The 12,616-nt window shown below is 35.9% G+C and overlaps 1 protein-coding gene across 1 annotated transcript in view; it reads right to left on the bottom strand.

The window, feature by feature from the left end:
• Positions 1-11,183, bottom strand: part of LOC100854333 (uncharacterized) — a 48,916-nt gene extending 37,733 nt beyond the window's left edge. The window contains exons 1-2 of the mRNA XM_010657566.3: positions 11,022-11,183; positions 8,694-9,318 (exon numbers count right to left, since the gene is read on the bottom strand). Coding sequence (XP_010655868.2) covers positions 8,694-9,318; positions 11,022-11,039 — 643 coding nt within the window. The 5' untranslated portion in view covers positions 11,040-11,183. The remainder of the gene's footprint in view (positions 1-8,693; positions 9,319-11,021) is intronic.
• Positions 11,184-12,616: the final 1,433 nt, after the last annotated feature.

Here is a 12,616-nt window from a genome sequence, read left to right as displayed (position 1 = left end):
GCAGACTCTCAAGAGTTTATTGCTAGTGTTTGGGCATATTTATGGGTTTAAGGTTAACTTTGACAAGAGTAATCTTTTTGGCATCATTATCTTTCTAGGTTGGCTGAGTTGCTTGATTGCAAGGCTTCTGATTGACCTATACTCTACCTGGGTCTTCTTTTGGGAGGGAATCTAAAGGCTTGTGGGTATTGAGATCCAGTGATTGAGAGAATCTCGTTGAGATTAGATGGGTGGCAAAAGACTTACTTATTTTTTGGAGGTAGGATAACTCTTATCCAGTCTTGCCTTACCCACATTCCTAGCTACTTTCTCTCCTTGTTTAAGATTCTCGCTTCAGTGGCTGCAAAAATTGAGAGATTACAAAGGGATTTCTTATGGTCAAGGGTTGGGGAAGGTAAAAGAGATCATCTTGTTAGTTGGGATGTAGTGTGTAATCCGAAGGTAAAGGGGGGATTGGGATTTGGGAAGATTTCTCTAAGGAATCTCGCTCTATTAGGGAAATGGTTGTGGAGGTACCCTACGGAGGGTTCAACTCTGTGGCATCAGGTCATCTTAAGCATTTATGGGACACATTCTAATGGTTAGGATGTCAACACTATAGTCAGATGGTCACATCATTGTCCTTGGAAGGCTATTGCACAAGTCTTTCAGGATTTTTCCAAGTATACTCGGTTTGTGGTAAGAGATGGGGAAAAAATTCGGTTCTGGGAAGACTTATGGTGGGGGGACCAACCTTTGGGTTCCCAATATCCAAGACTATTTAGAGTAGTCACAAATAAAAATATTCTTATATCTTCAATTCTCGGTTCTACTCACCCCTTCTCTTGGAACTTTAATTTCCGTTATAACATTTCCGATTTTGAGATAGAAGATTTAGAATGTCTCATACAGTCACTTGATTGTTTGCATCTATCACCATCAGTTTCAGATGCGAGATCTTCATCTTTATCTTCTTCAAGGCTTTTTACAGTTAAGTCTTTCTTTCTAGCCTTGTCCCAATTTTCTGGTTCTTCTCCAGTTTTCCCTCCTAAGTTCATTTGGAATTCTCAAGTCCCTTTCAAAGTCAAGTCCTTTGTCTGGTTAGTGGCACATAAGAAGGTAAATACTAATGACTTGCTACAATTGAGAAGACCCTACAAAGCTCTTAGTCTTGACATTTGTAAGTTGTGCATGAAGCATGGTGAATCAACAAATCATCTTTTCCTACATTGTTCTTTGACGATGGGGTTGTGACACAAATTATTTCAGTTAGCCAAGATGGTTTGGGTTCCCCCAAGGAGCATCTCCGACATGATGTCCATCAACTGTAAGGGTTTTGGATCATCTAAGAGAGGGATAGTTTTGTGGCAAGCTGCGCGTGTATTGCTTTAATTTGGGTTGTGTGGCGGAAAAGAAATGCGAGGATATTTGAGGATAAAGCAAGAATTAAGAGAATCTTTGGGATTCTATTCACTTCCTTGCTTCTCTTTGGGCTTTTTGTGTCATGGTTTTTAAGGGGATTCCCCTTAATGTGTTACAACTAGATTGGCTAACAGTGTGTAACTCCAACGGGTTGGTCTAACCTAGAGAGATTGTTTGTTTTTACATTGCAGATTCTTGTTTTTGTATTCTTGTAGTTTAACTTTTCTTTGGTGGGAGGATTCCTCATCCTTCTCTTGTACTTTTTTTTTCTATCAATAGATATCTTTGTCGTTTCCTATCAAAAAAAAAAAAAAAACAGAATGTTGTGACTAGAAGTAGTGCTGAAGCTGAGCTTAGAGCAATAGCCCATGACATTTATGAAGTTTTGTGGACTAAACAATTACTTGAAGAACTTAAGGCTGCTAGCCCTTTACCTATGAAGGTCTTTTTTGATAATAAAGTTGTCATTGTCATTGCATATAATCCAGTACTCCATGATAGAACTAAACATGTCAAGGTTGATAAACATTTTATCAAGGAGAAACTGGAAAATGGATTGATTGTTATGCCCTATATACCTACGGTTGAACAAGTTGCAAATATACTCACTAAGGGATTGCTAAAGAAGCAGTTTGATGATTTAGTAAGCAAGCTGGCCATGAATGACAGCTTCAAGCTAGCTTGAGGGGGAGTGTTGAGAATCTCAACCAAATCAAAGAAATTCCGATTTGGTTGTTACAATTTTTTAGGGATAAGTTTTTGTATATTTTAAATTTATAGATTTTATTTTGTTCCTTGAAATCTAGGTGTATAGTTGTAGATTTAGTTTGATTTATTGTAACTTATCTATAAAAGGAAGCATGTTTCCCTTATTCAATTAATATACGACATTTTTTTTACCCTATTCTAGAATAACTACAATCTTTCCTAATTACATTCTTCCACAAAGATCCATTTACATCTCTAATCGATGCCCTCCATTCTGATTTTTTAAGAGCTTCCAATATATTATTTGGAATTTCTATATTAGAGAGATTAGTAACAAAGGCACGGTAACCCAAGGATAAATTTCCATAAGATACAAACTTGGAAATCAAATGTTAAGTACACAATCTAGCACCTTTCCTCTAGGCGATAGGAATATTAAGATCATTACTAGGAAAATCATCAAAAAAAGATTTATGAACTGTATTTTTTTTTTATCAGAAGATAATTTTTATTGATAAAAGAATTCATGAGCTTTATTACCTAGGAGGGAATCAAGATTGTCTAAACTCGGGTTGGATGCTTGGTTTTGGTCGGGGAGTGTATCCTATCTTCTCTTGGGCTTTCTATTTTCTTGAATAAACACATAACTCTTTATCATTTGCAGGTTGTGTGTTGGTTTGGGAATCTGTGTTGTGAATGGGTTCAAACTAGATATTTTGAGGAGAAATTGGTGTGAACAAGGTAATAGGATTAGACCAAACAATATCCTCATTTAACCAAAACAAATATTCTTGTGTGATTGAGTTCTCTCCCTGAAAATTAGTTTTGTGGTAGAATGGTTGATTTTCAAAAAAGGTTACATCCATAAAATTGTAGAATTTACCAGTGACAGATGAATAACATTTATAACCTTTTTAATGGGGCGAATAACCAAGAAATAAATGCTTTATGACTTTAGGATCTAGTTTACTCGTGTTGTTGGTAAACATGAACAAATGCAATGCAGCCAAATGCTTTTAAGGGCAAAGAGGAGATGATCTGAGTGTGAAGATAGGCCTAGATAAGGGTTTGGCAAGGGGTTTGAAAACTTTGGACTCTAGATGGCATCCTATTGATAAGATATGAAGCAATAAGAACAACTTCCCCCTAGAAATATTTTGGCACATGTGTTGTGAACTTAAAGGACCTAGCAACTTCAAGGAGGTGTCTATTTTTTCTTTCAACGACTCCATTTTGTTGTGGGGTGCCTACATAAGAACTATGATGAACTATACCATCATCCAATAGGTACTCCCTGAGGATAGAATGAAAGCATTCTTTGGCATTGTTAGTTCTAAGGACTTGAATTTGTGTTGGGAATTGTGTTTAGAGCATAAAGTTGAAGTTCTGGAAGATTGGACCAACTTCGGATGTTTCTTTCATGAGGAACATCCAAGTAGTTCAAGTGTGATCACCAACAAAAGACGCAAACCATCTAGCCCCGGAAACATTATTTACCCTAGATGGCCCCTAAATATCATTGTGAATGACTAAGATGGGATGAGACGCTTGTATGGCTGATTTGGATAAGTATTTCGAACATGTTTGGAAAATTGACAATTCTCACACTGAAAAACTTCAGATTTTTATCATTGTATAATGAAGGAAACAACTTTTCCGAATACAAAAAACTAGGGTGACCCAATCTATAGTGCCATAACATGATTGCACCATCATTATTAGAACCAACAACTAAGATAGAATCCCTGTTGAACTGGCTTACTAAGGCAGGAGTGGAAACACAACTTGCATTTTGAGTTTGTTCTTCAAGGGAGTCATCAACTCTGAGAATGTAGAGTCCCACACACTCCTTTACATTGTCAATCGTCATCCCCGAGTCTAATTCTTGAAATTCACAATATGTGGGAAAAAACATAGTAATACAATTAAGGTCCCTTGTTATTTTATTAATGGATAAAAAGTTACAAGTCGGATTTAGAAACAAAAGAACAGATCTCAAGGTCAGGTTCTTTGAGATAACAATGGAATTTATACCAACCACTATGGATAAAGATCCATCAGCAATTCGAACCTCATACTTTTCAGAATAGGGGTTGTAAATGTGAAACAAAGTAGCATTTTCAGTCGTGTGATCAGAAGCACCAAAGTTGATTATCCATGAACATGATTTCTCAGTTTTGATGCTTAGAGCACTTAGAAAGTTATCTTTTGGTGCTATTGAACCGGTTCCAATAATAGGACTTGGTTGAGATTGGCTGAACAATTTTTAAAGGAGATTCATTTGCTCTTTGCTGAATAGAGTTGCCTCAAAAGTTGCACGATTGTCTCCTATAGTCATGAAGCCACAGCTTTTACGTTCAAGTGGTGATCTTATTGGTTTCCAATCAGCAGGCTTACCATGTAACTTCCAACAAGTGTCTTTGGTATGTCCTGGTTTACAACAATGATCACACCAAGGCCTGCCTGTACAAGTTCAATTGTCGTTGCTTGAAAAATTTACTCTGTGAGAGACAAGTGTTGAACTCTCAATGGCGGTAGGGATTCTTTGATTTCCCATCATGACCTTCTTCCTGCTTTCCTCCCTTCAAACCTCAGAGAATGCTTCTTGGATGATGGCAAAGGCTTAATTCCAAGGATTCTTCCCCTCACTGCATCCAAGTTTTTATTGAGACCTAACAGAAACTTGAAGATCCTTTCTTTTTCAACAATTTTCTTGTATTTATTACAGTCTACAGGACATTCCCACTCTAATTCTTCAAACATATCCAGTTGTTGCTAGTGGCGGGTGAGGGTATTGAAGTATTGAGTGACTGAGTGTTCCCCTTGTCGTAGATCATGTAGAATATTCTTTATCTCAAAGAGTTCAGCAGTATTTTCATTGTCGGAGTAGGTTTCTTTTGCTGCATCCCATATATCCTTTGTTGTTCCACAAGAAAATTGTGTTCATTTAGTTTATCCCTTGTAATGGGAAGAATAAAGATTTCTGATCCGCCATTGTTGTTGGAGATAACTTCTTGATTGGAGGTGGAACTCATCTTATCAGTGGTCGTGTCATACTTAATCATCCAGCATTATTATGGTTCAGAGGAGACTTCAATACCATGTAGAATGAGGAGAAAACTCTATTCAATTCATTCTAAAAATCCAGCTGATTACAAAGGATCTTGTATAAGAAATATGACAGCAGATTGTCAATAAATCTCCTTGATTTTAGCAGCTAAATAGTGGGAAAAACAATCCCAATAAGGTAGGAAATAAAGGCTGGAGATATTATCGTAATCTCTTTCTTTAAACAAATAAAAACTTAACTAAAATAGGCTACAACCCATGATTTCCTCAAATTACCCTATAAAAGAGGGCTCTAAACCCAGAATTCCACAAGGTATAAGGTCGCAAGTGAGGGAGGGTATCAACCTGATATACATTTTTAGCTCTTAACCTAACAACTTAAGCTTTTAGGAAAATTTCTAGTCTAAAATCATATCAGAGCTTGGCCTCTCAATTACAAGTCCCACATACCATTGCTAACAATTTAACCTTTTAGAAAAGATGGTAGCTTTTGTGAGGCCTCCCATACCCAATTGACCTACTTAAGCTAGTTGCTCATGTGGTTTGGAGCTATTTCGGGTCTGAAAATTAATTTAACTAAGAGTGAGCTCATTCCGGTGAGGAAAGCGGGGAACCTAGATGAGTTGGCCCTTGTATTAGGTTTGTAAAGTGGGAGCGCCTGACCACTTATTTGGGGCTCCCACTACGCGTCCCTTATAATTCGTTGATGGCTTGGGATGGGGTGGAAGAAAGATTTCGCAAAAGATTGGCATTGTGGAAAAGACAATATATTTCCAAAGGGGGAAGACTAATGTTGATTAGAAATACGTTATCTAGTATGTCAATCTACTTTTTGTCTCTTTTCCAAATACCGAGGATTATGCGGTTAAGATTGGAAAAAATTCAAAGGGACTTCCTTTGGGAAGATGGGACCTTAGATAGTAAGTCTCATCTAGTGAAGTGGGATACCGTTTGCTCTGACAGAAGGAGGAGGGGCCTAGGTGTTAGGCACCTTCACTCGCTTAACAAGGCCTTCCTTTGTAAGTGGATTTGGCGATTTGCTTCAGAAAGGGAGGCCTTTTGGAGACACATCATTAGTGGTAAATATGGGGATTTGGAAGGGGGTTGGTGCTCTAAGGAAGTGAGAGGAGGCTATGGTGTTGGGTTATGGAAGACTAAAGGAAGTTGTGGGATTTAGTTAGCGGTAAATTATCCTTTTTGGTGGAAAATGGAAAAAGGATAAAGTTTTGGAAAGATAACCAGAGCAGGGATGAGTCATTAAATGTTTCATTTCCCTCTTTATTTGTCCTTTCTAACTCTAAAGATGCTTGGGTGGTAGAGTTGTGGCAACATTCAAATAAGGGGGGTGGAATCCTAACTTCCCAAGGCCTCTAAATGATTGGGAGATTGCTATTGTGAAACGTTTTTTGGCAAGGCTTCAAGATAAAGTGGTAGAAGAGGATAATGAGGATAAAGTGTGTTGGGTTGATTCGAAGAGTGGGATTTTTTCTATTAAATCTCTTTATGCTAGCCTAGAGACAGGAAGGGTAGTGCAATTCACTTCTAGTGTTGTGTGGAATGCATGGGTTCTTCCTAAGGTGAGCTTTTTTGCTTGGGAGGCGGCTTGGGGAAAAGCTTTGACTCTTGATCAACTTCAAATGAGGGGTTGGTCTTTGGCCAACCGTTGTTTCCTATGTTTGTCTCATGAGGAGTCAATTGACCACGTCCTTTTGCAATGTGACAAGGCAAGGGTGTTGTGGGAGCTTATATTCTTTCTCTTCAGAGTTATTGGGTGATGCAGTCCACAGTTAGAAAGACTCTACTAGGTTAGCATGATTCCTTTGTTGGAAGAAAACGGAAAAAAGTTTGGAGGGCGGCTCCTTTATGCCTTTTCTGGACTATTTGGAAAGAGAGAAATAGAAGATCTTTTGAGAATGTGGAACTCTCAATTCAAAGGCCGAAATACTTGTTTTTGTGTAACTTGATAACTTAGACCAAACAGTTTATAGGTGAAAGATTGATGTCCATAATAGATTTCATTGATTGGTTGGGTCGTTTTGAGGGAGAAAGTAGTTTTTTGTTTTCTCTTCCTTTTTTTGGCGCTTTTTGGCTGTCGTTGTATACATTGTGTGTGCTTTGGTGCGTCCTTTTTTATGCTTCTTAATACAAATCTCACTTACTGATCAAAAAAAAAAAAAAAACATTAACAAACACTCATAGCATACTACCATCTCTCCAAATGAAGCAAAAAAAAAAAAAAAAAATTAACAAACACTCGTAGCATACACACACACAAAATAAAAATAAACAAATACTCATAACATATTGCCATCTCTTCAACTAAGGAAGAGAAAAAAAGGGAAAAAAAAAAAAAAAAACAAAAACACAAACAAAAGCACAAAATAAAAATGAAAAAAAAGGACCAAATATGAATGTATCATGAAATTAAGGACACAACCTCAAAATGAAAATGGAGATAAGGGGGTAAAGTTTTGTAATCGTTTTCTTTTCATACCAAAGAATTCTTCTAATTTGAAGAAATATTTAAGAATATTGAAGGTTCCTCCATGAAATTTTCAAGAAATCCAGCAAACTTTACAGAGCTTGGAGTATGCAAAATTTATAGTAGTGTGATGAAATTTCAAAAACTAAATAACACCAAATAAAACGATAGATAGATTCAATTTCTAACACAATGAAATTACATCAAAGCAGGGTTTAAAACTTTTAACAAAGACTGGTGCCTTAAGAGTTTGCTTAGCCATTCTTTGCATCTGGAGTGAGGGTGGACTGTAGTCCAGTCTTACTTCAGATGTGAAGATCATTAGTCAACCCTATAGCATAAAACAGAAGAAAGAAAGACCGACCAAGGAAAGAAACACCCTGTAGAAAGACTTGTCCCAAGAGAAGGAGGAGAACTTTTGGTCTTCTCTGGACAGTCTATGATTTGGTAGCAGAGAAGGGTGTAGCTTAGAACTCACCATGTCTTCAAGAACATCTCCCTGGATTTTGGAGTCTCATAACTCCACTGCCAACAGAAAGTGGGATCTCAATCAGTTTGGAATCTGATCACCTGGGCAGTGACTAACTCCTTCCCTTCATTGAGCCTTTCCTTTAATGGTTGGGGGAAGCATTCCTGAAGGTTTACTATTCCAAAATCTATTTCAGTTGTAAGGTTAGCCCACAACCTTTCAGAACTAATGAATCAATACCTGGATTTACTTGGTATATGAACAAAATCTAGCGATTCCAACCATCTGATCAGTAGATTTTTACCACTTTTATATTAAGCATCAGTTACTTTGGGGAGGAAATCAAATAGAGAGTTCTAAATTCTTCCACACATTTTGTCATGAATAATGAATTTCTATTAGGTAGCAGATAACATCTAAAGAATTCATTGCATGTTCACAAACACAATGCTGAACACATGCTGCATAAATGCTTAAAAGTGAAAGAGGGAGGTCAAAGAAGAGATGAAGAAAAGAGATCTAGGCTCAGATCTGGTAATCTAAGAGTTCAACAAAGTGAGTTACCTGAGAAATCTTGCCCCATCACAGCATGTAAAAACCTGCCTGGAACACCAGCATTGACTTCATCTCTACTAGCTTTCAAATACGAATTCAGCCTGTAAATGCTCTCACATGATTCCACAACTTCCATGAGTGGTGAGTCCCCAATATAAAACGATGCTGCAGACTGTGGAAGTGGAATTTTAGAAAGACTTGATTTCCTTTTATTCACACTATAGGATCTTTCAATTGTGGGCCTTGCAGTATCAGAATAAGTATAGCAATCTACATCTGTTTCATGAGCAGTCAAGCTGGTTTCCACTGTATCATCTCCTTCATCCAAGTCAACATTCAGATCAGACTTAATAATTGGAAATGCAAATGAAGTTTTTCTGGGTAATTTTGATTTCTTCCCTGATAAGGATTGACCAGAAGGTTCAACAAGACTATCTGAGACTACATCCTCTGAGGACTTGTCTACAACCTTTTCAGATATATCTGAAACAATTGATCTTGGTCCTGAGTCACCAGCATCTGAACTTGCCCTGGAAATTTTTTGGCTGGTAACACTTCCATGAAATCCAAAGTTAGAATACCGGTCCATCAAGGTAGCACCACCTTTTCTAAGTTGTTTACGGATATACGGTTCCTAGAAAGAAAAAAAAAAAAAAAAAAAAAAAACAGAATTAAAATAAAAAATACAACCTACCAAACCATGATGATAAGGCAAAAATAAACTGATGGCAACTAAAAGATATGTTTAACTCTACATAATATCAACACTATTAAAGTTATCATGCTGATAAATATATGGAAATCAAGGACAAAAAATACTTCGCATTTATGCTTTTAAGTTGCTCTTTAATGCAAACTGAATTGAAATACTAACTTAATGGAAAAGCTTGTCTATCAAGGCTTGTAACAGAGATGCTTTGTTTGCATATATCAAGGGAATAAGATTCATAAGTTGATGGACCGTAAGAAGAAAAACTAACTTAATGGAATTAATCAAAACAACAGAAGCTACCATTAACCCACACCGTGCTCTCCAATACAAATTGCATATCATATTTAAAGTATGGCTACAAAGAGTCTGTCTTCACGTGCTTAGTGTGAGCTGCCCTCACATAAACCAATGATCATTAGTGAAATTAAAGAACAAGACCGGTCTTGCTAAAAGAGTGCAAACCTCTAACCCTCAGAGGCATTTTGGCATTGGGATTTTGAAGAACACCCATATGCAGGGCCCACAAATAGGTGAGGAATGTGCTTGGAAGATGCAAGAACTGAAGAGAGAGATCTTGGTAATCCCATAAGTGCCCCTTTTTGTAGTGTTTCCCAAATATTTAATTACTGAAAGTTTCTGTGCAGCATTTATGTTTAAAATTTTTCTCAATGAGACAATATCATGGAATCTGTTTAGTCATACTCCACAACCTTAGCAAGCATATAGTTTCAGACCATGGAAAAATGCCACCAAGGGTTTTTACCTCTGCATTTTTTTCTTTCTTTTTTGATCAGAGAGTTTTCACCTCTGCATTCATACACTATATTGCCATCTCCATACCTCCTCCCATTTTGAAGTATTGCAGTACTATGGCATGATGCCCAACTCCAACTAGATGGCCAAGCATTTCAAGAACCCACAAATTTTGGTGCATTCCAAGTAAATTCGTATATCCACTCATAGCGTCATCCTTGACAGAGCTTTAACTTAAGAATATGGCTTAATGCATCTTGATGGTAGGGCTGACCCTCCTAATACCAAATACAAATGGGCCTGATTTAAGAGGCTAGACTGGGAGGCTTACCAAGGCAAGGTTCACACGCTTTGAACCCATATAGGAAGTGGTTAATGATAGTTTCATAAAAGAGCATCATGAAGGCACCATTTTTACAACAAATCCAAGAAAAATTGAAGACTACTTTCCAAAATTCTTAGACATGGGAGTTTTTCATACCCCTTTTGCCTCTCAGTTTTGCTCCAATCTTACCTCAAACTTTCACACACCTCACCATTTCACCTCGTGTGAAACCTCCTCTAATTAAGAACAATATACAAAACAACTCGGGGACTTCAGTAGGAGAGAAAAGCCTCAATTGTCAATAGGGCGGTTCAAAGGCCAGAAAAGAACTCTAGTTGAACGAGCCTGCAGTTAGGATTAAAGGCTTTTATTCCAGTAACCCACAAATATTAACGAGAGAACACATCTCATTTTCATCTGTGAAGACTATAGAAACAGAAAAACTATCCAAGAAAGTAGGAAAAAAAAGCAAACCAAAAAACATAAAAAGAAGAAAGCAGTATATAATATTGGAACTTGAAGAAGAAGCACAGAGTTGAGTAGAGACCTGGTGAGAGCCAGACATGGAGTTGAGGAATGAGGAGGAAGAGGAAGAGGAAGAGGAGAATGGTCAAAATGCATAGTATTTGAGGGAAGAGGGGACGGCAGATTCGTAAAGAAACAAAACAACAATGTGGGTATCATGGTTGAGTCCGCCATTGCATCAACTCTACCCCCCTGTTTCTGCCAATTGAACATTACAATGAAACACCCCATTTTATATTCGTATTTCTGATGAGACATAGGGTGGATCCCACCTGCCTCGTCGGATTTCTTTTGCTTAGCACTGAATTAAAAATCTGCTATATGGTTTTCCTCCTGTATTTTTGTTGCATTGAAATATAAGAGTGTTTTTGCCATAAATTTCTATGTAGTTAAAAGGGGATGAAGTACAACATTTTTTTAACCAAAGAGTCTTACCGATGTCACTCACCCTACAATAATATAAGAGGTGGTGTTTGTTTTGTCACTCAATATAAAAAATTGAAATATTCAACTTTTTATATTCAGATAAAAGTGATATGTTGATATCAAAAACTTAATTTTGATTGATATAAATATGTTGTTTTAAATATTCTGATTAGTGGAAAACATTTTAAATGATTCTTCCTCTTTTTTACCACTACTAGTAAGTGCACACGTGATAAAGCAATATGGAAAAAGTCCAAAAAAAAATCAAGTGTGTAAATTTATTCTTCCAAGATTCATATACAAAACCAAGTAGTACTCTTTTCCATGGAATAATTGAGGATGTAAATTTATTCTTTCAAGATTCATGGAATAATTCATACTCTTTTCCATGTTCAATCCAAATTCCAAGCACATTTATAGATGGTAAATTCTCTTGCACACTTTTCTTGTTAATTTCCTTCAATTTTATCAATTTACTTATACAAAACCCCTTTGTTTTTAAAAATATATTTTAATTTTTTTTTCTATGAAGGAAAAAAAAACTATGTGCTACTACAATGTAATACAAGTAAAAAAATAAATAAAAGATGAATAGATAAAAAGATAAATACCTTGTTAAGAATCAAAAACTGTTTTTGGTCTCCCAAAGATATTATTTGATATTTCATTTTCAAATGGTATAACATATTTGTTTTAAATTCCTTTTACAATAGTAATTTATATTTAAAAATTAAAAAAAAATGATTATGAGGAATTTCTAGTTATCCCAAAATGAAGATTTAGCTAAACTAAAATTAGAAAAAAAAAAAAAAAAAACTCAAGAAGCAATTACATCAATTTCAATCGAAAAAAGCTTTTTTTTGTTGTTGTTGGGGGTATTCGAACCCCGACAAAAGGTTCAACATGTATCCCAGCTCCACTAAGGCAAACTTGCCCTTAGATATATGCTATGCACTAAAGAAATATATATCAAAAGTTAAGATATAAATAAAATATTAAAAAAAAACACTTTAAATAACAAATTAATTATAACTATTTTATAATTGAATGAAATTTTTTCATTTAATTGATTAGTAAAAATATATCATAATTTTATTCATAGTGTTTTTAATATTATTAATATATTAAAAATTTATACATTTATCATCATTTATTTTATAATATATCATAATTTTAATATTAAATAGATTT

The sequence above is a fragment of the Vitis vinifera genome, chromosome 10 (genome assembly GCF_030704535.1).
Source record: "Vitis vinifera cultivar Pinot Noir 40024 chromosome 10, ASM3070453v1".
NCBI lineage: Eukaryota > Viridiplantae > Streptophyta > Magnoliopsida > Vitales > Vitaceae > Vitis > Vitis vinifera.
Note: the sequence above shows the minus strand (reverse complement) of the source record. Positions and strands in the feature narration are given on the sequence as shown.